The 25412-nt window shown below is 35.7% G+C and overlaps 1 protein-coding gene across 5 annotated transcripts in view; it reads right to left on the reverse strand.

Moving 5' to 3' along the window:
• Nucleotides 1-25412, reverse strand: part of RAPGEF6 (Rap guanine nucleotide exchange factor 6) — a 231223-nt gene that overhangs the window by 42464 nt on the left and 163347 nt on the right. For 3 of the 5 annotated variants that reach the window (XM_074960463.1, XM_074960466.1, XM_074960467.1), the window contains 12 exons: nt 24674-24810; nt 23776-23934; nt 22534-22686; nt 21809-21973; nt 18754-18861; nt 18177-18380; nt 17440-17548; nt 15110-15353; nt 8780-8937; nt 7422-7436; nt 5457-5697; nt 3233-3616 (listed from right to left, as the gene is read on the reverse strand). In XM_074960463.1, coding sequence (XP_074816564.1) covers nt 3233-3616; nt 5457-5697; nt 7422-7436; nt 8780-8937; nt 15110-15353; nt 17440-17548; nt 18177-18380; nt 18754-18861; nt 21809-21973; nt 22534-22686; nt 23776-23934; nt 24674-24810 — 2077 coding nt within the window. The remainder of the gene's footprint in view (nt 1-3232; nt 3617-5456; nt 5698-7421; nt 7437-8779; nt 8938-15109; nt 15354-17439; nt 17549-18176; nt 18381-18753; nt 18862-21808; nt 21974-22533; nt 22687-23775; nt 23935-24673; nt 24811-25412) is intronic. The other 2 variants (XM_074960468.1, XM_074960464.1) reach the window with 1 other exon arrangement.

Genomic DNA, 25412 nt, shown 5'->3' on the forward strand with positions numbered 1-25412 from the left:
TCAAATAAAATCAATGAAGCAATTTAATCCTCTTAGTGCTGTATTTTCCCCCAGGAATGTACATTTAGGAAAACAAGTAAGGTGTTTCTTTTGCCATTAACCCTAATTTGGCAGCACAGCTTGTGATTAGCAGGTAATAGTATTTCATCACTGGCCTACTACTTTTGAAGCCTACTTGAAGTTTTGCATTAGCTCATTCCCTCGAGGATTTTTGTGACACTCACGTGCTTCCAGTGCTGGAGAAGAAGGGAAAATAATATAATTTAATGTGCTCCTTCTTGTAAAAGGCATTTGGATTCACAGATTATTAATGAAAAGGCTTCAAAGTAATACTTCAGCATCTGATGTTATACAGAGGTGAAATCAGAATTCCTTTCAATCAATATACATCGAGATATTTGCAGTAATAATATAATAATAATAGTGCACAAATAAATTGATTAATATCCAGTATATTTTAATACACTTTATTTAAATCAGGGTTGTACTGGTGCTTGACAACTCTTATTTTATTAAAAAATAATTGGCCCTAAAATGAAGTATATATTTCTAGTGGCATTTTATTGTATTATTAATTTTCTTAAAACAGAATCAGTATCTTTACAGATACAGATTGAAAGAGTAAAAACAAATCTAACAAAGTATATCAATTTAGATTTACAGTCAGATTAAAGTGTCATGATCATGAAGCCTAATCTCGCATCAACCCTCATACTATTCTAATCTGCTGGTTTAATGCCACTTAGTTGTAGAGAAGGGTATATTTAACATAATATGAACATTATTATTAGTCTTTCGTAGTACCTACAAATGTTAAACAGAGAAAGACATTCCTGACCCAAAAAGGTTAAAACTCCCACAGTTAAAGTATTCTATGCAGATCAGTACAGAGAGTAGAAGAAAACACTTGTCATTTTGCAATACATGCAAAAATATAATATAGGAAATGATTTAAGCAGGAAAATAAGGCACAAATGAAGTTACTTTAAAACATTTGTATCATTCTGGTCATACCATAAGGAGATTATAGAAAATATACAAGCAAGACTACTACATGATACAGGGATTTACGGGTCTTAGTTTACAAGGTTACAGAAACTCAGTCTATGTCCCTTAGAAAAAAGCAGCTTAAAATGATGAATATATTGAACATACACCAAAAAAGCAGATAAGGTAGGACCCTCACTGAGTCCTACACACTCCTGAAGGCACCAGAATGGTTTCATGCTGCCTCTTAGGATTTATAACATACATAAGATAAGGGAAGAAAAGCTTGAGCAGGGATGGTATCCTCTGCTAAATCAATTTTTGAGAGGATTTAGTTTTCATAGGAGTACTTAATATAGAGAACTAGTAAGGGCAATGTTCTGAGCCACTACTGGGATGGTTTGAGGTAGCAGGATATATATTTGATTATATGGACCTTAGGAAATGCATGACAATTTTAGTTTCAATAAAGCCCATTAGCACTACACTTACGGGATGCCATGCAAACAATTTCTGCAATTACTGTATCAGCAACCTTAAACAGTTCATACATCTCTGTATGAAAGGATGAATTAACATTTTATTGGAAAAAAGTAACTACTTTATAAAATCACCCACAATAAGATTTTGTTTAAAGAAATTCTCCAGAATGAAATGATTTGGAAACTCAGTCTAAGATTACCGCTCTATAAATCAAAGATAAAAGGAAGTGGATTTTAATATCATGCAGTTATGTAATTCACCACTGTAGTGATTAGTGGAATAAAAAAGTTGTTAGAAATTTTGTTTAATCCAAGTACAAAGTTGTATGAATATCAGATTCAAAAAGCATCAAAACTGGTTAATTTTAATCTAAATACAAAAAAGGCACAATTTCCCCCTCATACTATTGCCAAATCATTTGCATATCAGTTAAATCATGGTCTTCTTATAAACAAAAGCTATCAGTCACAACAATGTGCCCTCCAAACAGACACATGCAGAAATAACTATGCTAAGAGAAGGAAGGCATCATCTAGACACAGCATGCCAAACTGCAAATGGGTTACTTGTGGCACAGCTTAAAAAAGGGCAAATTTCCTTAGAAATAAGGGTAAAAACAAAGGCTGATTTCTCGAACAAGACTTCAATCCTAGAGGGCCTGATGAAAGTAAAATATAGTGAGGGAGAGTAACTCCTACCCATGAGAAACTAGGCATTAGGAAATGGAAATGAGGGTATCTATTTCTGCATATCTACATACACAGTACAGATCTCTTTGGGATTAGCTTCATATATGGATAGCCCTGAATAAAACAGAATCACACATGTTCTGTAAATCAGGCTAAGGGAATTAAAGTGTGGAAAAAAGGTCAAATGTCATAATTCTCAGAAACAGTATTAGTGCTGATTGGTTGAAAAATTAGTCCAGAAAGACGTATTGTGAAGAACTGTCTTTTTGACAAATGATGATGTCGAAGCAGTTGAGAACAGGACATTTGTTTGGCTCAGACTATTCAAGACAATGAAGTTGCACATAGTATAAATCAGAATTAGACCCAAAATACAAAGAAAGAGCCTGAATATATTAAATAAAGAGAACAGAAAAGGTGCTGAGTGACTGGTTAGAGAAGGGAGGAAAATTTAAAACTAGCAGACTAAGATGAGACAGACTGGAGAATGGGTGAGGGAAGAGTCTACATGGGTGAGGAAAAAAATTATGTAACTGCCTTATCTCTGGTTTCTTTCAAATACACAGGGAGAAAGTAATGATAAGTGAGAAAAGGGGGGAAAAGAAGTATGCTCAAAAGCCCACAGTACTCAGGAATCAGAGAAGCAGAGCAACCAATGAAAATAGCAGCAATAATCAGCAGGTTTTTAAGGTTTATAAATAAGAACACGGCTTGTCCAAACATACTCTCTCCTTTCCTTATCCTAATGGACAGGAAAGAACACACAGGTAACAGTTAAGGAGCAATGACAAAAACCACAATATAAACACTTTAAAAAAAATTGAGGGTAAGGGGTGGGGGGGAATGTAGTGAAATTATACCTTTTTGTATAGACTGGTATGCTGTGCAACCTGAAAATTTGTTTTAAAATACACTGTACCCCACAAGTTGTCAGACTGAATATTTTATTTTCTTCCCTACAATGGAAGTTATTAAAATTGTATTTGATGCCACAATCATATTCAGTTCTAATTTAATGAGTGTAAAATATAAAATTCAGATGATCAATATCTGCCAAAATAATAGTACTTTACCTTATAACGGCAAACATGGAATTGAAGTTCTTGCATTCTCGACAGTGTAGGGCAATTTTAATGAAATGCTTAACAATCTTCATTCTTTTGAGCTGGTTGGGCTCAGTTAAAATTTCTGTGGCAACCCAGAATGTCTCTTGGTTAATGACATCCTCAAACTGTTTCAGGTGAGCATTTCCTGTTTTGGAGTCCATCTTATAGAGGTCATCGATGTATTCAGTAGGCTCAATATTGCGAAATAATTCAAAGTCCCTCATTGATAGCTGAGTAGCCACCTCAATGGTGCTCAGCTGGAGAAGAGAAATCTGACTCTCTCTAAGCAGCTCCTGGGCATCCTCATCTGAGCATAACGTCTCTGTTTCCATATTGTTTTTCAGATAATACCTAAAGGTAAATTGTATTATAATAATAAACTTTAGAGCAGCTTTCCTCTGACATTCTGAAAGTACTTTACATACAATTAAGTTTAACATCACCCCTTGATGCCTTGACATTATCCCCACTGGACTGATGTACCAACTAGCGAGCTTATCTATAATGGACATGCCTAGCACCTAATAGTGAGAGGAAATTTGGGAATGGAACTCAGGTGAGTTCCAACTCTCAGCTTCTTACTCTACCCACTGCACAACGCTGTCATTACTAAAAGTAAAAAAGTTCAATATATTATGTGACCATTTTAATATTTTCTTCCTCTGCATTAATCACTCGTTTCTATATACTAGCCTGCAATTATGTAGATAATAGGCTTGCCCTGCAGCAGAAGGTCAGTAGCTTGTCTATTTGCAAATGCAGCAGTAAATTAACATTTTGAATGGCTCTGGATCCTGAGAAATATTTGAAATCTTGATGTAAATGTATTTTCCCATTTTTGATAGAAAAATTAGCATAATATATTAACATGTACATGAAGCACACAGTACTCAGGAAATGAAAAGGCATGTAAGAATATCACTTTCATGGTCCAACGGAGACCACTTACAAATATAGAAATGACTCTCCTTCATAAATTCTCTGTTGCCTTGTAACGAGAATTGAACAGAATTTTCTACTTTCTAACACATCTTCTGGCCTGGATCAGATCATGAGGCAATGTGCTAAAGCCCTTAATGTTTGTGAGAGAACTCACAAAGGTTTGCATAAAAGCTGATGCATGTGTCTTAAGTTAATATCAACTAGTTGTAATATTACATTTTAGAAAAAGAAAGTTAGCGTATCTTTTAATTAGAAGGTAAATATGGTAACCACTACCAGAGTATATATATTATTCCTTTTTAATGTAAACCATTGTATATCTTGCACTGATCTTCTGAATTAAGTTATCTAGTGACTGAACTTATTTCAAACTTTTTTAAACACTGAAGTTCATCTGCCATGTATTATTCAGATATATACTTTTCTAAAAGTCAGATATCCAACTACCACTTGTCATGAACCTCTCTTTCTTTAGAGTGATGGATAACACCACCCCAGTGACTAAAAATATTTCTAGGGGAACTCACATTCCTACATCCACGGTGAAAGTGTTTTTTGTAACAGAAAGCATAGCAAGTTTATGACTGTCCCTTAAACTCAGTTTGAGAGCTCTGAAAAAGTTGTAGTGGCCAGGAAAGTGTTCTTGCAAACTCCTGAGACACTAGACAAGAGAGTTCTCAGAGCTATTGGCATTTCTGGAGGAAAAACCTTAGCCGTCTCCTCCCAGCAATACATACTTAGCAGCTGTAGGAAGCCTTCCTTCTAGTGCTGATTAATGGCACTGGAATTCAGTGTAAGTATATAGTTTTACAAAATGGACAGCATCAGAGATCATAACTACCAGAATGCGAGGAATAAGTTCTCATCAACTTCAGGTGGAAATGATCTCTCTTCCCCACTCCAAGAAAGCCTGAGATTATAATTATGTGCTGAGTGGATGCATAAAATATTTTTTCTGCCATAAAAGCAGGAAAAGAGCAGACAGGTCAAATAAGCACAGCAAGCAGAAAACACTATAATTACAGTTTAAAATAATTCATCTTATTTGCACATAGCCTAGGGCAGCAATTCTGTTAGAATATTTGTGTACATTGAAATAAATGATTACATCTTTAGCAGTTCTCAGTAATATAAAAGAGACAATTCTAGACTTTCTTCTCCAGTTTTAATTGGGACACTGTTCTCTGATATTTCTTTCAAAATGCTTCACGTTTAAAGACAGAGTCAAACAAAACAAATACAATTTTACCTTCCGTTGAGCTGGATTCTGTCTGCTAATTTGGAGAACTGATCTGGAAGCCTTCTCTGTTTGATGACTCCCTCAGGACTAACAGACACCTCACAGAGAGAGTAGGTTTCTGGGGCTCCTATCAAGTTGAATTCGTGCACTGCATGACTCACAACTTCTTTTGCTGTAGTGTCTTTGCTTATTATAATGTAACAGCTTTGTTGATCTGCTTTGAAAACTCTTATAACTTGATCTGGAATATCTAAATTTAAAGAAAAACACCTTTAAAATGTAAAACTGCTACTTCCCTTGAAAGGATAAAAAGTATTCATCTGTCAGTGGAATTCATCTGTCAGGGTGGAAGACACCTAGGTCTTGATAAAAAGTAAATTCTCAATAAAATATTTGTTCTCTTTTTTCTAAAAACCCATCCTGTTTTTTCCCACAATTAAGAAAAATTACTTTCACAGGATGCAGTGTTGTTGCAGCTGTGTCACTACCAGGATACTAGTGAAACAAGCTGGGTGAGAGAATGTCTTTTATTAAACCAACGTGTGATGGTGAGACAGAGCTTCTCCTCAGATCTGGGAAAGTTACGCAGAATGTCGCTGGTAAATACAAGGTCGAACAAATAGTTTAGCATGAATAGTTAGCACATATTCTAAGGGCCCATTCAAGATGAAGTCCCTTTTTCCAGGGGAAAAGAATAGTAATTTATTATTTGATACCAGCAGCCTTTCCCAGTTGGAAGAAAAAGTAGCCCTGCAGCAGCTGGGGACGAAACAAGGTATTAAGAAAATGGGGGCCTAAATCACATTGAGAATGAAAACTGATTCTACCAACTTTTTCACTACGAGTCTATATATTTATTTGTATAGTAAAAGCCACCTCAGTCATATTGATGAATGGTGGAAAACTAAAGTTTAGATGTCCCATATGGGTGGGGGAGGGTACTGAGAAAGAACTGCTAGATAAAAGTAAAAATATATAATTTTTATGTAAGTATTAATTTGAATTGGAAAAGCTGAGAACGAACAGGGTAAATATATTATGAAAAAGTGCATACATTGATAAGAAGAATCAGAAACCAACAAAGGGCCATCTATCAATAACCCTCAAAGGCGTAATGAAACCTTACAAAACAATCTGCCTGTACTGAATAAACAAGCATTATAATGTCTGATTCTTACTAACAGTATCTGATGTAAAAATACCTACAAATTCAATATTTAAAGCAAACAATTTTGATGCAATTTTGAAAATTTACCAAGAAACTTATCTTGATATACCTGTTAAAATCTACAAAATACATGAGTTGGAATCTAGAAATAGGAATGCACATTTTTAAAAATTTTACTACTTTATTTTGCCAGTCACAAAGAGAGACATACTGTTGCCAACCACTTTGGTTTGGGTTCTGTTGCTGGTTTTTCTGTTTGTTTAAACGTAAACAGTATTTTTAAAAATCTATTTTCCCATTCATGATTCAATTTGTGATTATAATAGGGAAAAAACATTCAAGTTGGCAAGCAAAAAGTTTTATTACAAAAAAAATCAAACATACCACCACCACATAGCCCTTATATAGCACTTTTCATCAGTAGATCTTCAAGTGCTTTACAGAGGAGGTCAGTAGCATTATCCCCTTTTTACAGATGAGGAAACTGAGGCACAGGGTGGGGAAGTGACTTGCCCAAAGTCACCCAGTAGGCCAGTGAAATAGAATCCATGTCTCCTAAGGCTCAGTTCAGTGCTTTACCCACTAAGCAACACCACCTCCCCCACAAAATAAATAATTGGTTTAGTTAAAAATGGGTTACAGGGCATGCAAATGTCCAATAAGCAACAACAACAATCCTAATAATAAAGTTTATGATGCAAATAAAAAATTGTAAACAAATATTGGCAATTTAAAACTATGTTCATTTCAACAGACAAGACATGCAATACAAAGAAGTTTAGGCTGGCAGAATTCAGAATACTTACAGTAAAAACCAACAGCTGCAGGCAGCAAAAACAAAAATAAATCCGTTTATGTAAACATAAAATCTACAGATTACAAGAATAATAGTCAAATTAATGTAATATGCTGATCTGCCAAAAAGATATTTTAGACTTCCTTGCATTCAAAAATGACTTTGCACATGAATACTATTAAACTGAATACTGGCTAAGAAAGATTAACTGGCCACAACTAATGACTATGTAAAATCCTATACCAATGTTAAATCAAGATTTTTAGAAAAAAGTATGTTTGTTACATGTAGAAAGACAATGAATTTGCAGCAAGAAGGGAAGTGATTTGTCATGGATATTTATGTATAAGATAAGATATATATGCACATATATTTTACAAGAGAAGTTATGAAGATAAAGATATGTTACACTTATTAAATCTTAGCCAAAAGGCAGTTTAATGAATATATAATTATCCTTAGAATTTACATACAGAATAAGGAAACACATGATTCTGGCTTGACATGTTTACAGGCAGCTGCATATGATCAACATTTGCCTCCTGCAGCCACTCCATTCCTATAGCAGCAGCAACAGAGAGGCATAAGTAATAAAACTGAAAAGTTTTATTTTTCGTTTTAAAAAATATATTTGAATGAATGAAATGCTCATCAAGGCGTGGGACCAATAACACTAGCTCGGTACCTACAGGTCCTACCTTTACCCGATATGCTTTCGGAGTGTTTTTTCATGGACTGCACATGAACAGAAGCTATGGTACGAGGGGCACAGGCACTGGGAGGAGATGGTAAAGAAGTGTGAGGGAGCAGAAAAGGCCAAGCCACTCACTAAAATAGTGGTAGAGCTCTCTAAATGGGAGGGCACTTGAGATGGCAGGTTCTGCTTTTGCTTGGAGAGAAGGAGCGAGCTCTCAAGTTACAGCAAAGGAGACCTGGCATACAGGCTTACGAGGTGAGGTTCTTTTTTGGGTTTTGTTGTTTCTCTCCAGTTTGGGACCTGATAGGGCCATGGCAGGAACAGGTGAGTACAGCTGACTGCCAGTAGAAGGTGTTGTTTTCCCCAAAATTGGTACATTTAGTAAAAGTTGCAAATAAAGTTTAAAAGTGAGCTAATGCTGTGGAGCCTTTATTCGCTGTGGCAATGTCATTGTAAACACTGTATATATGGTAGGAACCAGTAAATAAAATTGTAGTTTTGTAAATTAGCTTTATATTTGGTTTTACTAAAATAGGTAAACACTCAGAATCTCTGTATATCGATTTGTAAATAGACCTTGCTACATCAACTAATATATTCTCAGACTGAGTGCTCCAGTGGGTTGCAGAGTTCATTACACATACAGAACATAGAGAAATGTATTATTTTACCTGAAGGATTAGTAAAATCCAGCATGCTGGTTGTAGGCTGCAACAGATCAGGACTACTTGATGAGAGTGTTCCAGGGATAGGCATTATGGCCAGACTGTGTCTGCACTGCCTTGTTCCAACAATACTGTCATCCTGTGACTGGCTTACGCTGCCATCACTGTAAAATAGTTTTAAAAATTACCTACATTTAGCCCATACAAAAGTAAAAATCATCTCTCCTCTGTAGGTGCAATGATGCAAAACAAGAACCTTCTCTAAGTCAGAGCTTCCTTAACAACAATGTGATGCACAACACAAGATCAAACGGATTAAAACACAGTACATTCCAGAAAAAAAAAATCCTTATGATCTCAACACAGAATAAATCTGTCCTTTTGGTTTAATTTAACTTCATTTCTTAACAGATTACTTTTGAACATTACCAAAATTCTGCAAAAGAGTAAAAACATTAGGGTGAGACTTCAGTGCAAAGAAATGTTTGGAGGTAAAAGCACTATAGCTCCAAACAAGCTACAATGTAAAACACCTTATAAAATTATCCAATACATAAGTACTTACATATTTGTATCTGACGTACTAGCTTCGTGATATATAAAGAATACACATTGTAGGCTAAGGCATTCATGCCCATTTACAGCATCACCAGTGGGATGGTGAAAGTGTTGCTCAGCACAGCATAAAACACTGAAGTAGAAATTTCCATATGGGTGGCCCTACGCACTTCATATGAACAATGCAGCTGATTATGCCTTTACTAGCTATGGCCAAATGTTTTAATCTTTTTTATTATAAAAATTAGGGCTATCTTGATTAATCGCACTGTTAAACAATAATAGAATACCATTTATTTTAATATTTTTGGATGTCTTCTACATTTTCAAATACATTGATTTCAATTACAACACAGAATACAAAGTGTACAGTGCTCACTTCATATTTATTTTTGATTACAAGTATTTGCACAGTATAAAAACAAATGAAAAAAATAGTGTTTTTCAATTCACCTAATGCAAGTACCTAATTGCAATGTAGTGCAATCTCTTAGCATGAAAGTTGAACTTACAGATGTAGAGTTATGTACATAACCCCCTACATTTAAAAATAAAACAATCATAGAATCATAGAACTAGAGGGGACCTCGAGAGGTCATCTACTCCAGTCCCCTGCACTCATGGAAGAACTAATTATCTAGACCATTCCTGATAGGTGTTTGTTTAACCTGCTCGTAAAAAGCTCCAATGATGGAGATTCCACAGCCTCCCTAGGCAATTTATTCTAGTGCTTAACCACCCTAACATTTAGGAAGTTTTTCCTAATGTCCAACCTAAACCTCCTGCTGCAATTTAAACCCGTTGCTTCTTGTCCTATCCTCAAAGGTTAAGAAAAACAATTTTTCTTCCTCCTCCTTAATACTTGAAAACTGTTATGTCTCCTCAGTCTTCTCTTTTCCAGACTAAACAAACCCAATTTTTTCAATCTTCCCTTATAGGTCATGTTTTCTAGACCTTTAATTATTTTTGTTGCTCTTCTCTGGACTCTCTACAATTTGTCCACATCCTTCCTGAAATGTGGCAACCAGAATGGGACACAATACTCCAGTTGAGGCCTAATCAGAGCAGAGTAGAGCAGAAGAATTCTTTCTCATGTCTTGCTTACAATACTCCTGCTAATACATCCCAGAATGATGTTCACTTTTTTTCCAACAGCGTTACACTGTTGACTCATTTAGCTTGTGGTCCACTATGACCACCAGATCCCTTTCCGCAGTACTCCTTCCTAGGCAGTCATTTCCCATTTTGAATGTGTGCAACTGATTGTTCCTTCCCAAATGGAGTACTTTGCATTTGTCCTTATTGAATTTCATCCTATTTATTTCAGAGCATTTCTCCAGTTTGTCCAGATCATTTTGAATTTTAATCCTATCCTACAAAGCACTTGCAACCCCTCCCAGCTTGGTATCGCCCGCAAACCAAGTGGACTTGTAGACTCTGAAGTTTTACATTGTTTTGTTTTTGAGTGCAGTTATGTAACAAAACAAAAAACAAAAACAAAAAAGTCTACATTTGTAAGTTGCACTTTCACAACAGATTGTACTACAGTACTTGTATGAGGTGAATTAAAAAATACTATTTCTTGTTTTATCATTTTTACAGTGCAAATATTTGTAATAAAATATACACTTTGGTTTCAACTACAACACAGAATACAATATATATGAAAATGTAGAAAAACATCCAAAATATTTAATAAATTTAAACTGGTATTCTATTTTTAACAGTGCAATTAAAACTGCAATTAATCACAATTAATTTTTTTGAGTTAATCACGTGAGTTAACTGCGATTAATTGACAGCCCTAATAAAAAGATCTCCTAAGGACCTCTGCTCTCTCTGCAACATGAAGCAAACTGCCTTTGTCTTCCTCCCATACAGGGGCACTGCCATTGAGGAACACATCTCTGAATCCAGCAGCTTTTCTAAGGGACCTGGATGCTACTGCTTTCACATTTCCTATTCTGGTTCTTCCCCAGTCAGAAATGCTCCAGAGTATTACATGACGAAGTACACAAGAGCTGAATGAAGCAGCACCTGAGGTCCAGCAGAGAAACTGCTAGACCTGTTTAATCCTGCAAATTGGGCTCTCAATAGGGAAGTGGAAGATCCACGGGGAACCTGGGGCCTTTTACAGGATCATAAAAAGGGAAAGTTCATATTTCCAAGAAGAAGAGGAATTGCTGATATTTGTACCTGATTTGTGCTGATGTTTGCACACCCTGCTTTTCTTGATTTGTGTTCCAGCAACACAAATCAATTGAGTAAAAAGGCAAATGAGAGGCCCAAGCACAAAAACTATAAAGGGTGACTAACATTAGGCAGAGTGGTGCATCAAGCTAGAAAGAGTTGCAGCCCTGAGTAAATTGCAGCCAAAGCAAAAACTGTAAGCATTTGGCCACTCATCTTAAAAAAAAAAGAAAAGAAAAAAAAAATCTCTAGCCACCAGGTCATGCTTCTATATAGGAAGCAAGAACATAATTCACTTGTGGCAGAGAGTAAAATGAATTTTAAAATTCTTACCCATTATTAAATGGAATTTTAGTAGCACCTCTCCCAAAACAAATCAACTAAGTTGATGGCTTTGTGTATATTTATTTGCAAAGTACTTTTTCTTAAGTATTATTTCGGGGAAGTCAGGGAGGAGTTCTGCATTAAGATATAGAAAGAAGAAATCCCTTTGGTTTATTTAGCAGAACACATTTTGGTTACTTTAATTTCTCAAAGTTTCTATCCATATGAAACCAAAACTATCTCATCTCTCATTTTAATGTATCCACTGGAGTCTTTTTAATGTAATTAAAGCATTTACATACATCTCACCTCTATTTATAGTACTGTATAAAATACATAACTACAATTTTATGCAGCATTGCTCAGACAAAAGTATCATTAATGACAGCACATATTATTCTAGTCAATCATAACAGTACATTAAAATATGCCAGAGGCAACATCTATAGTTGTAATAGGACAGAGGTGAGGAGGGAAAATGGCCAAGTTTCAGGGACAATGATTAAGCAAAAGAAGAGTGGGATAATATATTATACAAAGAAGGTTAAGAGTCTCAGAACAAGGAAGAAAGATGGATCTGAAGATACGATTTGCAAAGAGACCGAGTAAATCAGGTTCTGCTCCAGATGGTGAGGTTACAATGACTGTTGTGGGGGAAAAAAGGAAGAGGAGAACCAAGGAAGCTTCAGAAACAGGCTAAGGATAAGAAAAAAATGGATTAGAGATTGGGGGAAAGGGTTTTTAAAAACAAAGACAAAGAATTGTGTGCTGATCTAGAAATGGAGAAGCCAGTGAAGATTTCTGAGAATGCAAGCAGCAGGGCTGTGTTTCTGCTTTTGGGTAGACACAATGAGCTGGGGCACTTTTTGGACAAACTGAGGTCTGAAGGGTTGCAACTTTAGGACAGAATTAAGGGGAAAGGGAGCACAAATTACAACAGTGTAGGTGAGAGGAAATGAAAATAAGAGTAAGCTTTTCTGCAGAGAAGTAGTGAGTATAGCATCTGATGGAAATGTAAACAAATTATAGATTCATGAAATGCAGATGGCAAAATCAAGTCAAAGTGTGGGGTGAATTAGAGGATGAAGATGAAGAGTGAGAAGCAGATACTATAGTTTGGGTGGTGGTGTTCTTATCAATAAGGATAACAGTTTTGATTTATTGAGCTGAAAGAATTTATGTCAAAGACTGGAACTGAGAAGATGTGAGAAAAGAAATGAAACACCAAAGGGAATATCAAGTTGGGCATCATTTTTACAAAGAAAAGGAGTACTTGTGGCACCTTAGAGACTAACCAATTTAAGGCAAGTATAAAAACATACTACAAACTGCGAGCATTTTCAAGATACCTAATTTTTTAGTCCAAGTGGAGTACTCAAAATTCTGGTGCCAGTTTTTCTTTCCTGTATAGGGCCACCAGCTGAAAGGCATGGTAGGCTTGCTTATAATCGTATTATCGGATCACCAAAATGGGTTCAATGTAATTGTGCAGTAACCTCACAAAATTCTACAAAATTCTTCAAGCATCCCACACACTGCACAGGGGCAGAAGTGGGGTGATGCAATACTTTTCAGCGTATGGTGCTATAAATCCCTGAGATGATGAAAACTTAATGGTAAGACTTGAGTTTATAGCAATAAAAGTACTGGAATTATATATGCTATTCAACAGTACCAAAGAAACTGCACAGAAGTGAAAAAGCATCCATGCTTGTGAGAAAGCTGTATTGGTACATCCCCAACAACATATAATTAGGCAATTTCTTACCAAAACAATCCCCTGAGAAGGTGATGCAGTAACAGAAAGAAGACAATGTTGAAAACACAAGAAAAATACTGTAAACATTTCAACAATTCTATGATTCTACTGAGGAACGTAAATAACAAGGTTTATACAGAAGAGAAAGCCAGATGACAAAAACAACAAAAAAAAAACACAAAATCAAGCAGATGCAAAGACCTAATAAAAACAACATATGAAGATTCCACTTTGACAACTGGTGTCTGAATATAAGTTAATATTGGGGAAAAATGAACCATGATAGGGATGTTTCTTAGTCTTTAAAATGGCATCACACTTCGATCTCATGTTATATTAAAACACTTCTGCCATTGTTATAGATATTCTATGTACTTAAGGACTAAAAGAAAAGTATACTGATTTTGAGGAGGTTGGGGGTGGGTGGAAATGGTCCAACTTGTTTATAATTAGGAGGAATAGGATGAAAGTGAGCACTAGAAAAATATAGCTGAATATCAAGACAAGTGTCATAACAATAAGACCTATTAGTCTATTGAAATAGTGTCCCAAGGCAAATTGTTGATGTGCCAGTGCTTGAGTCAGTAACATAGGACACAAAGCACTAAAGAATAACAACAAAGGTGGAAAAGGGAGAAATAAGTTGACCAATTAGGCCTTTTCCAGGTTTAACTCTTGTGAAATAAAGTGGTTCTACTTTTGTTAACATCAAATGTATTAAAATGCAAATCCAAACTCAATAAACGAGGTGTTATTATATTTCTATGTTTGCTCATTGAAATACCTAGAACATGTAATTTAAGACTATTACATTTGCTTTGTCTTACCCAGAATAATTCTTAGCACTTAAAACAATTAGTCTTTGAATATGTTGTAAATATATTCAGAATATAACAGGGTGTTGGTAGCTGGAAGGGTAGTAGTCATTACTGTATGATTTCAGTTGAGGTTTCTGAACTGTAAATCACAGAACAAATATTAAAAGGAATATTGTACATTCAGCTGCAGGTACTGAACCACGTGCATAAGGGAAAAAATTCCATATGTAAAACACTTTTCCAAATACAGTTACAAAAGGTGTTAATCCAAATGGGTTGTTATAGACAAAAGCACCTGAACAGATTTAACATATCCACTCATTTTAAACTGAAAGCTACTTAATTAATGCTTTCCAGTGCCCAGATTGCACAGGTAGTTCCTCACATTCATGCTATAACAATTAGTGCTAAACAGAATAATGACAATCAATCAGATATTTGAATTATATTGTGGATAGGCATTCAAAATGATGTAAAAGAAAAGCAGGTTTGAAATTAGGCACATTAAAGGAAAAGGCATTTTCAAACCTATTTTTGGTCTAATTCTACAGTTGCTAGTCATATTTGCTGCGGTTTTCTTATACGTATATAAGCAACAGTCACATAAAACCTGAAAATTCTAAGCCACTTAGAAAATAACAGCTTATTAGACAACGGTTACTCTTCTACCAGAACAGTCTAACCTACCTAAATAGTTTGGGAGGCAAGATGCTGAATCGTGTCTTGTCTAAAATTTTCCTGATTCTATTTCTTCCACCAGATACAGTGTTTGCTTTGATTTTCTTGTTTCCTTTCTCGCATGGAAACATCTGTTCCATATCTCCGGGCATATCTGGGATGGAGTAGCGATTACTTTTCTTTTCTGCAATTTTTGGAATATGGGGGACTCCATTTTTCTCCTGTCCTATCCTGCTAAGCAGCTCTTTAAACACTGTAAAAGAAGATAAACCTATTATAATTTCTTTTTACCTTCTGGAAAGCTTGTTCTTTTAACCCTTCTTCTGCCCATCCCCACCTACCACCATAAAAGAAATACTGACTAGTATAGTTGTTAACATGCACACTAACAATATGGTCAATTTAATATTCCTTTCCTCTTCCCACTGAAATCAAGTGGAGTTTTGCTATTCAATTCAATGGGAGAGAGAGGCGGCCCTAAATGACTAAAGGAAAACAGACTGCAAAGAGAAAACTATTGCACTGGAGGGATTTTCCAATCACAAATGAAGTAGTAGAAGAAATTTCATCATTTTCACTTTTGTTATTAATAAACATTACAACACATTTCATAAAACTTTGCTAACATCCACTACAGACAATTAACTGGATAAAAGGGAAACATTACATTTACATTAATCAACCTTTTTGTGTGTATCTCTTAGGTAATGGGATGCAGATGTTTTCTTAAGAACAACCGTAAGACTGATTGTCACTTTACCACTTTACTGACTGACACTTCTTTTATCTTCATTGATATTATCAAAATATATTACACATCCAATATTCTTTTACACTTATCAGATATAACTGGTCAACTGGTAACAATGACATTTCCAGAAAAAATCATTCCATGGGGGAAAAAGTTATACCTATTTTATTTGTGTTTCGGTTATATAACATAATACCCTGCCCTTCAAAGCTGTACATGAATGCCTGCCAAGCAGTTTATTTTTTTTATCTCTTTGAGGTTGCTGACATCAGAGAAATGTAGTGTTTTCAGTTGAACACATATGGCTGTGCTCACTGAAACACAACTTACAGCTGCACAGTGCTGATTACTCACGTTTTCCACCCAAACCAGGCAGGCAGCACATACTATGCACAAATACCAAATCAAATTGCATGCTTCTATTACATAGCAAAATTTAGGACTGTACATCTTTGTAGGAGAAATTCTGGTGTGAGCATGGGGATTCACGGATATATTCTCTGATAACTCACTAGCTCCATATTAGTCATTTAGCACTATTAAAAAATTAGAATAGCAAGTACAGTCTTTGCAAAGGGATTCAGCTGATGGATTTGTTAAAATACATCAAGCAGCGGACAGAGTAAGCACCAGAGTAAGCGGACAGAGGAAGGTTGTACAAGTGGGTGTACTGTTGCATGTCACCTTGTATTACCACATGTTATTTGATGAAAAGGGTTTTTTTAAATTGTTTTTGTACTCATTTTGTTTGTGACAATAAGCTATAGTTAAGTTCATGCCACTTTTTGACCGCTACAGTGATGTAAAGAAAAAAAATTAAAAACAGAAAATCAATAGTGAAGAAAGACAAATAATTAGAAGTAGCAGATGAGACCCAGGAGAGGAAAGGACCCCAGCAACCTCAGATATAACATAAATCAAAGAAAAGAAACCATGTATGTTTAGGGGGAATCTTGTTCTTACTGTAGTGGTATTTGTGTTCTTGGATGCAGACCATGTATGCCCTGGGTTATAGAAAAGTAACCAATATTTTGACAGAGATTTTAAAAAGTTATTTGTAAATAAATAAATGACAATGTAAAGCTAAAATCGATATTGCACATATACTTTATACATTCTCTGTTTTCTCTTTCAGATGTAAAAAGATGTTATGGCTCTCACACCCATTATTAAGTTTTTTAAAAAACCTGATTTTACATCTTTTGCTATTTCTTGTCAAAACCAGTGACAGAGAGGATTTGTGAATAAACTTTTGGTCAGATTATCGGCCCTCTTTCAGCCCCTTTGTGTGAAGGCCCCATAAAGCTGCTTAAATGGTCACATGAGGATTTCCCAGGGAGCACAGAGCTGGTTATGCTGCCTCTACGCCCCCTCCCACCTTCCCCCACATGCAGACCCTGGCATAGGGGAAGTACCCAGGCAAAAAAGGGACATGGCCTCTGGGATCTGGTGATCATCAACTCCTAGAACGGCTCCTTGGGGTCACAGGAAATTGGGTGGAACTTAGTGCGGCCCTGATGCCTTCAGCATAGGGAACTTTGTCTTCTTTCTCACATGTAAGGTACATTGGCTATGCAAGCCTACTCACCAAAAATGTTTGTTTTTACAGTAATGGAAAGATGAGTATTGTTCCTCAAGATTTCAACAGCTTTTACAAATGTAATGTTCTCAAAGTTCTGTCCATTTACTTCCATTATCTTTTAGGAGAAACAGAAAAAACCTGAATTTTTAGATTAAATGTCAGAAAAGGTTTTCCATTCTCTACATTTACTATTTAATATTATAAAAAAGATACAAGAAATGCTTCAGAAGTTACAATACAGCTACATATCAGAGTGGTATTATGAAAACATGCATTATTAAATATCCAAATAAATTAGCTGCTACAATTTAAATATAAGTATGTCCTACAAACATGTCGGACTTTGATGCACCCAGAAGGGAAACTGAAGTCTTTCAGTGGCACAGCTGAAGAGGTAGGACCAGAAAGGCCCAGAGAAGCAAAGAGTGTCGGCCAGGGGGCACTCGCGAGAGTGAGTGTACCCCATTACAACCCTTTTTACCAGTGTTTCCTAAAACAAACCATGATTAGGATATTTTGGGGGTTTTTTCATATCTATATTAGCTATAGAAGAGAACTGTAGATGCAAACTGCAAATCTTTAAAATACTACATAGTTTGGTAAACATAGTGAGCAAATTAGTAATATTTTAAGTCTTATATTTCAGACAAATGTTATCTGGCATTTACTGTACACGGTTGAACCAGGAGGGATTTTTATTAAAATTACATCTGAAACATGAATAATTTTATGCACTTTCTTACCTGATCACCACGCTTAAGTCCAGCTTCTGCTGCTTTGCTGCCTGTTTCTACAGTCTCTACAAAAATGCCAAAACCCTTGTCACTTCCTCCAACTAGACAGAAAAAGAGCGGTGAGTCTCTGGAAGGTTTTTGCAGAGTAATTTGCCTCCACTTTGCCTTGGCAGCACAGGCAATATTCAACAACCTGAGGTGACCCTTCATTTTCTGTAAATCAGAAGACACACACAAAGGAATGCAATGCTTCTTCATCTAGAATTGGAAGAACAACTGAAAAGAACAATGCCACAGAAAAAAGGATCTATGAACTTAAGGATCCAATTCTTACTAAAAAAACAAACAAACCCCAAACCCTTTTCTTTCTTGAAATACCATTAAGAGATAGTAAAATGGTATAGACTACTCATTTCTGTTTGATTCTGTACAACCATATGTACAATTTAGACCAAATAGGACTGTGTTAAAAGCTGACTGTAGATTGTCTTCTTCTAGCGCAAGGACTTTTTAAAATATTCTTAAATCACAGACGGAAAAAACCCACCTCAGTGGAAAGCATGACACTGATAGTTTTTAGTCCTACCGTATTTTCCAAGTTTTTTTCAAATTCTTCCAGAAATCGTGTCATAGCAGGATCTCCTTCAAAATCATTAAAATGATTGTTCACCCACAATAAGACCACTCTGGTGACCTTCAGAAACAAGATAAACATGAGGGTGGTTTTTGGATGGGTTGGTTTTGGAGTTAATTGTAAGGAAAAAGATGATGTACATTGTAAACACATTTGTTTATGTGGATTTAATCTGATATGCCATTATTTTTGACACTGATGTTACACAGACTTTTCATAGAAGTAAACCAAAAGCAGAGGTCACTTTTACTGCTTTTAAACAATCCCTGAGTCATTTTCCTCCACTGCACAATTAAACTGATCAGAAAAGAAAAAATCAAATTTGATCTGAGGGGCTGGGCTACTATCTACAGTGACACAAAGTCAATGCCAATTAATTTCCCTTCTAGTACTTTTAGTTTTGCTTAATTCAGAAACCTTACGCTTTTCAAATTGCCACTGTGAATGATCAGTCAATTTTTTAAGCATTTCTAGGAAATGTATAGTAACAATAAAACATTACATCCTGAGAACCTTTATCTCCATTTTTTGACAATGCAGTTGACTGTGCTTCAGAATTACTATACAACTCTCATAATATAGTCAGCCTGTCAATTGCTCAAATATCTATTAAACAAAAGTGCTCAACAATTACAGCAGTTTCTTTTGTCTAAAAATAAATTACTTCCTATTTTATTTGCTGAGACAGTTTTCTTTCTTTGCAAGTCCACAAAAAAGTTGCTGTATGCACAAGTGCTTTTAATTTCACATTGGTAAAAATGTTATCCAACCCAGGCCCCCCTCCCAAGTCATTTTTAGTATCTATATACTCAGCCCATTTTTAAGTCACTCTTCATTATGCACAGAAAAGAAAAATCTTTAAAGTGCTTGACATGTGTGTGACATACCCAGGGCACAATCCAGATTAATGAGCAGCTGTGTCACCCCTGCCTTCTAGCCTGGGGTGTCCTTTACAATGCTTTGCTGCTGTAGCTTCCAGTCTGGATTGCTCACAAACAGCCTCCGGCATGGAAGTCACTCCCAGTTATATGTCTGCGTGTATACTGCAGTCAGCCAGCCACACCTAGGCTCTTACTAGCTTGAATTATACTGCAGGGTGACCCCAACACACCTCCAATCCCAGATTTTCCCCCTGAAATATTTGCCCTGTACTGCCCAGCTCTCTCCTGGACAATACAAATTTATATAGGTCTGTTATTTCATCAATGGGAATATTATGCACATATTTTATCATCCCAAATGGAGTTTCCCCAAACAAACACACTGGATTAAATAAAACAATAAAACAAGTTTATTAACTACAAAAAGAGATAGATTTTAAATGAATACAAGTAATGAGGTATAAAAGTCAGAAATGGTTACAAGAAAAAAAAGAATAAATGTAACTAATGCCTAACTTAACAAACTATGTTAAATTGAAAGAAAGTTCTTCTCAATACTTGCACTCAACAGTCTTAGTGGCCAAACTTATAAGGCCAAGACCCCTTCTTCTGTTTAATGGCTGCTTTCTTTGTTCCTTCTAGTGCAGTGAATCAATGGACAAAGAGAGTGAGAGCAAGAGAGGAGGGGTGCCTTGGGGTGTTTGTTCCCCCTTTTATAGTGTCAGTTCCTTCCCCCTTGGAAAACATTTCCAGATGAAATTTAGGACGACAGGCAGTCTGTGTGGAAGGAAACTCCATGCTGTTTCTGTGCTAAGATGTAGATTTTTTTGCCCCATCCCTTTTCCTGCCAAAAAAAATGGCCACTTAGCAAGTAATGGCCCATCAACCTTGTTTACACCTGCCTGAAGTGTCAGCTTGTCCTTTGTCTTTGAGGGACTGGTTTGGCCACTCCCCAGACTCCCCTGGAAAACATACTTTTAGTCATGACCTCATCTTATGTTTATAACTTCACATAGAATAACAATACTGCTACGTGCATTTTGCCTTGACATTATTGATCAGCAAACTATGAGTTTTTAAATGGTATCTCACAAGCAATACTTTATTACAATAGCGTGTAGGATGTGGACACAGAAGTACATTCTGTCACAATATGGAATAATCAGGTCAGACAGACTACTAAAATCATGTGGCAGTTATTCCAGATATTCTCTGTGGATCTACACAATTTTCACATTTTTAATTTAAAAAAAAAACCAACTAACACTAATTGTCATAATGCATGGCACAAAAAAGGGAGAAAGAACAACATGAAATTAGCTGCAAAACACAGAAAAGACTGTAATTTTAAATATTAGCTCCTTCGCTGGTCAACAGGTTTTGTTCCAGGTAAACTCTAGTATATATGAAAAAAGTCAGCTAAGAACATTATTGCCATCTTTTTTGAATAGGCTACGAACAAAAACCATCAGACCATATAGGTTTTATTTTGTGTGCACGTGTATATTCATACAGAACTTCACTTACTTCCATATACAGAAGTATTGTAATTTCATCAATTGCACCATCTACAACCCTTTTCTGTGGTGGCATAACTTCAGGTGCATGGTTTGTAGAAAGCTGCTTAAAATCAAATGTACTTCCAGCCTTGAAAAGCTATTTTCCAAGAAAACAATGGAAGATAGGTCCAATGCTGTCATGAAAGCAACAGTGATATGCCCAGGAAATTATGGACACTTACTTGACCTGAATTACTGGCAAAAATGGGTCTTCTGAGCGGGCTGATTGTACCCAGAATATGAGAGAGTTGAAAATATTTGGTCTATGTGGAATTTGTGAACAATAGGTCTTGACTTAGATTTCAGATACACTGGCATTTACATATATTAAGATCAGCATTTACACATTTTAGAGGCTATGATCTGGCACATCTGAATTTAGAATCAAAACTTACATGTGTGCAACTATGTGGAAGAATACCTTTTTATGCTACTGAAATATATTGCTATAAAAATATTTATTTTTAGATCATCATGGAACAGTCAGACTTTATCAGCACCACAAAAAAAGGTTAAAGATCGATAATATTTTCACCACAAAAGTTGGTCTGTTCATTTGACACCAACCTTATCCCTGAGGTTGTCCACTCTAAACCACTCTAGGAGTTTATCCCCAACTTCCAATGGGCTTGATAGAAATGTCCGATATGTTAAAAGGAAATCTTCTATATAAGTTGGGTCCACAATAGAATGTTCTTCTATTAAATGCATGATGAGTCGCTCTGGTGTTGCCTTAAAAATAGAAGTGCAAAAGGCTTTCAGGAAGTATCACACAGTATCATCACCCCAGTGATGATATCCAGGCTTTGAAGCATGCATAGTGCACTTTTTTTTTCAAATTATACTGAGTGACTGATAAACTCTTAGAAAGAAAAAGTATCAGTGTGTTTAAGTTCAGTTCACATATTAAACATTTTGTAAGACTATGCACTATCTTGGCATTTATAATGGCATTTGGTTTGCACACACAATAACACTCCATCGATTTTTTAGTATGTTTTAAAATCCCTCTTCTAATCCAACACAACACAGATTAATGCATGTAAAGACACTAACCAGTGGTTTCTAACATAAAACCAGAAAATATGTACTGAATAGATCCTGCTTTATTAATAGGAAGCAGATTTTGTATTTATATAAAAATATAAATCCTTTCTAATCAACTCTCTATTGAGCTGTTGTAGGACAGACAGACAAATGTGAATATCTGTTCCAGGTTCCCACTGTATTTTCTGACAAATTACATTTTTAGCGATTGACAGGTAGAATATTAAGTAAATAAAGAAAATCACCTTAATAACTATATGTCCTTTCCTGGTTCCACTGCGATCTAGCTCTCTGTGCTCCTTTACCATAACAATTTCTCCTTCTTCCTCGACTTTATGAGTGTTTTTTTCCACATGGTTCAGAATCCGCCAGTAATCCTGCTGGGCTATACAAACAAACTGACCCAGAACAATATGGGGACAATTAATAAACCTGTAGTACATAAACACATCTCCAAGCACTAAACCTGGGCAAATGTAATGCAATAGCGATAGCATATCATTTGACATCAGTCCAGTCCTGTCCAGTTCCACTAGATATTAAATTGTAAACAGAGTCCAAGTTAAATACAGTACTACAATGTTACTGTGCAAAGACCAATCTTAAAAGAGAACTTAGCTTGTAAAAAGTGGAAATGGATATTTTCTGTTTAACTGTTCTTAAAGCATTTCAAACACACAGAAATACCATGACCTTAAGTGGTAAACAGCTACTTCAGCACAACACAGAAGTTCCTGTTTCTCAGATGATAGCAATATACAAGAAAATTGTTCCAAAATAAGAAGGGAGAACCGACAACTAAGGGCTTGTCTATATGGTGTTTTAGTTTGCACTAGAAGGGTATAAATTCTAGTCCATACTAGCTTGTTGTGCACTAACTAGTCTGTGTGGACCCTGCTGGCCCACACCAAAAGTTCCCTAGTGTGTGTTAATGTAGCCCTGTAACTTGCACGAGGGAACTTTTAGTTAGGGTTGCCAACATTGCATTTCAAAAATAAGGGACTGTTTTTTAGCATCCCCGTCCTTCCCCTTCTCCCGATAATTAATTATTATTAATAAATAAAATAATAAATAATAAATAATAATAATCAGTACTCACCTACAATCACCAGCGGTAATTCTTGCTGCTTTTTGCAGCACTCAGCAACTCCTGATCTTGTTGCACAGAGTGGAAAACATCCCTTTTAATAAGGGACTGTTGGCAATCCTACTTTTTCATGTGTGCCTCCAGGGCCCACATGAGCCATTTAGTGCACAACATGCTAGTGTGCACTGGAATTTACACCCCTCTATTGCAGACTAACGCATTGTGTAGACAAGCCCTAACTTAACAGAGTGCCCACCCTTCCAAGTGTCTCACCCCCACCAAGTGCCAACTTCCTTCATTCTATTTCCGAAATAAATATCATTATGTTAGATGAAACTGTATTATCTTTTTTATTAACTGTTTAAAATTGTGAGAAAATTATACACAGGTATAATCTTACCTGACAGTCATCTACTTTGGTCCTAACCACTCCATTCATGTACTGTTTATCCAAAGAAGGGGTAATCCCAAAACTATTTCCCATACAGAGACTTTCAGTTTTCCCATCTGGATGGCTGATTTCCACCGTGCCGTTTAAAATAACATACCAAGAATCAAGCTAGAATGAATTTTAAAAAAAAGTATGGATCTCTCAGCAAGTTCTAATAAGAAAGATGATTCAATGCTTATCTCCCAGAAGTATTTACTGATTCAATGCTTATCTCCCAGAAGTATTTACCCATGTGGTAGTAAATATGCTGTCATTACAATTTTGTAACATTTCATTCAATACAACATGTCAAGGACTGCAGTTTACTGTCCACTGACTTGTAAGCAGTAAATGAAGGATGAGCCAAAATAAAAAAGCTTATTTCTAGCTCCACAATCTACCAAGTGCTAATAATTTCCAAATATTTGCATGCCCTGTTGCTACCCTTTTGACAACGAAGACTATGACATGATACTGTATTTTTTACATAGGCATTAAAACATGATCACTGGAAACTCAAATTTACAAGAGGAGAGTTGAGTTAAGCCAATGGGTAACAATTGCACAAGATCAAAAACATTTTTTAAAAGGTTACTTCAGAAAAGGGATATTATTTCGTGGGCAGACAATTTTATTTTTTTACTGCTAGAAATGACCCATTCTTTTATGACATTATAAATACTTTTTTGTAAAATAACCCCTAACTATTAGGTAGAGGTACACAAATAAATTATAATATACCAGATTACTGTTCAAGTACTATACATACAAATTGTTTAATGCTATTGTATGTCTAGATTTGAACATATTAATACCCGGAGTTTCAGTATAATACAGTGCTTAAATTATGTTATGTTCTATAACTTACTTCTTGTCCATCTTCAAGTATGATGGCTCCTGCTTGTTCTACCACTTCAAATATCATAACTGAACAAAGCTCTCTTCTTACAGACATGGTCATGTTTGCAAAGGCTGGGAGTTGATGCATAAATTCCAGTAATTGCTCTATTAGATAAAAGAAACATTGATTTGAAGACTGCAAGGCCTATGCCTCTAAGGTACCATTACCCCCTGCAGGTATATTAAACCTCAGAGTTAAACTCACTGAAGGAATTGCTCAGTGGTATTTCAATCACTATTAGTGCCTGTGGCTAAATGAGCACAGCATGCATTTTACAATCAACATTAATAAAAGGAACCTGGCTTTTCAATCTTGATTGTGCTCTGATTGACTATTATGGCATCAAGCGTAAAATTATGGCATCAAGCTAAGTGTAAAAGCACTTGAACTTCAAGCCTTTAGAAGAGTTATAAAGTATTTTTGCTGAATGATGATTGTAAGCTAGATAATATCAATAACATGAAATCATTTTTCAGTGTTCAGAGAAATAACCAGAGGAAAAGTATAAACTATTTCAATTTTTATTTTAGTGTTAAACTAATGCCAACTTTAGCTTGGCGCTTGCAGAAATCTCTTTTTGACTCAAATTCCTTGGAACTTAAATTCAGCCTCTTTACACCGTGATAATATCAGCCCTGCCAAAAATTCAAAAACAAAATTTGCCAGCTTCACGTAGTTAAAATTACTCCCTCCCTACCCCCCACAT

This window comes from Natator depressus, chromosome 8, assembly GCF_965152275.1.
Source record: "Natator depressus isolate rNatDep1 chromosome 8, rNatDep2.hap1, whole genome shotgun sequence".
Lineage (NCBI taxonomy): Eukaryota > Metazoa > Chordata > Testudines > Cheloniidae > Natator > Natator depressus.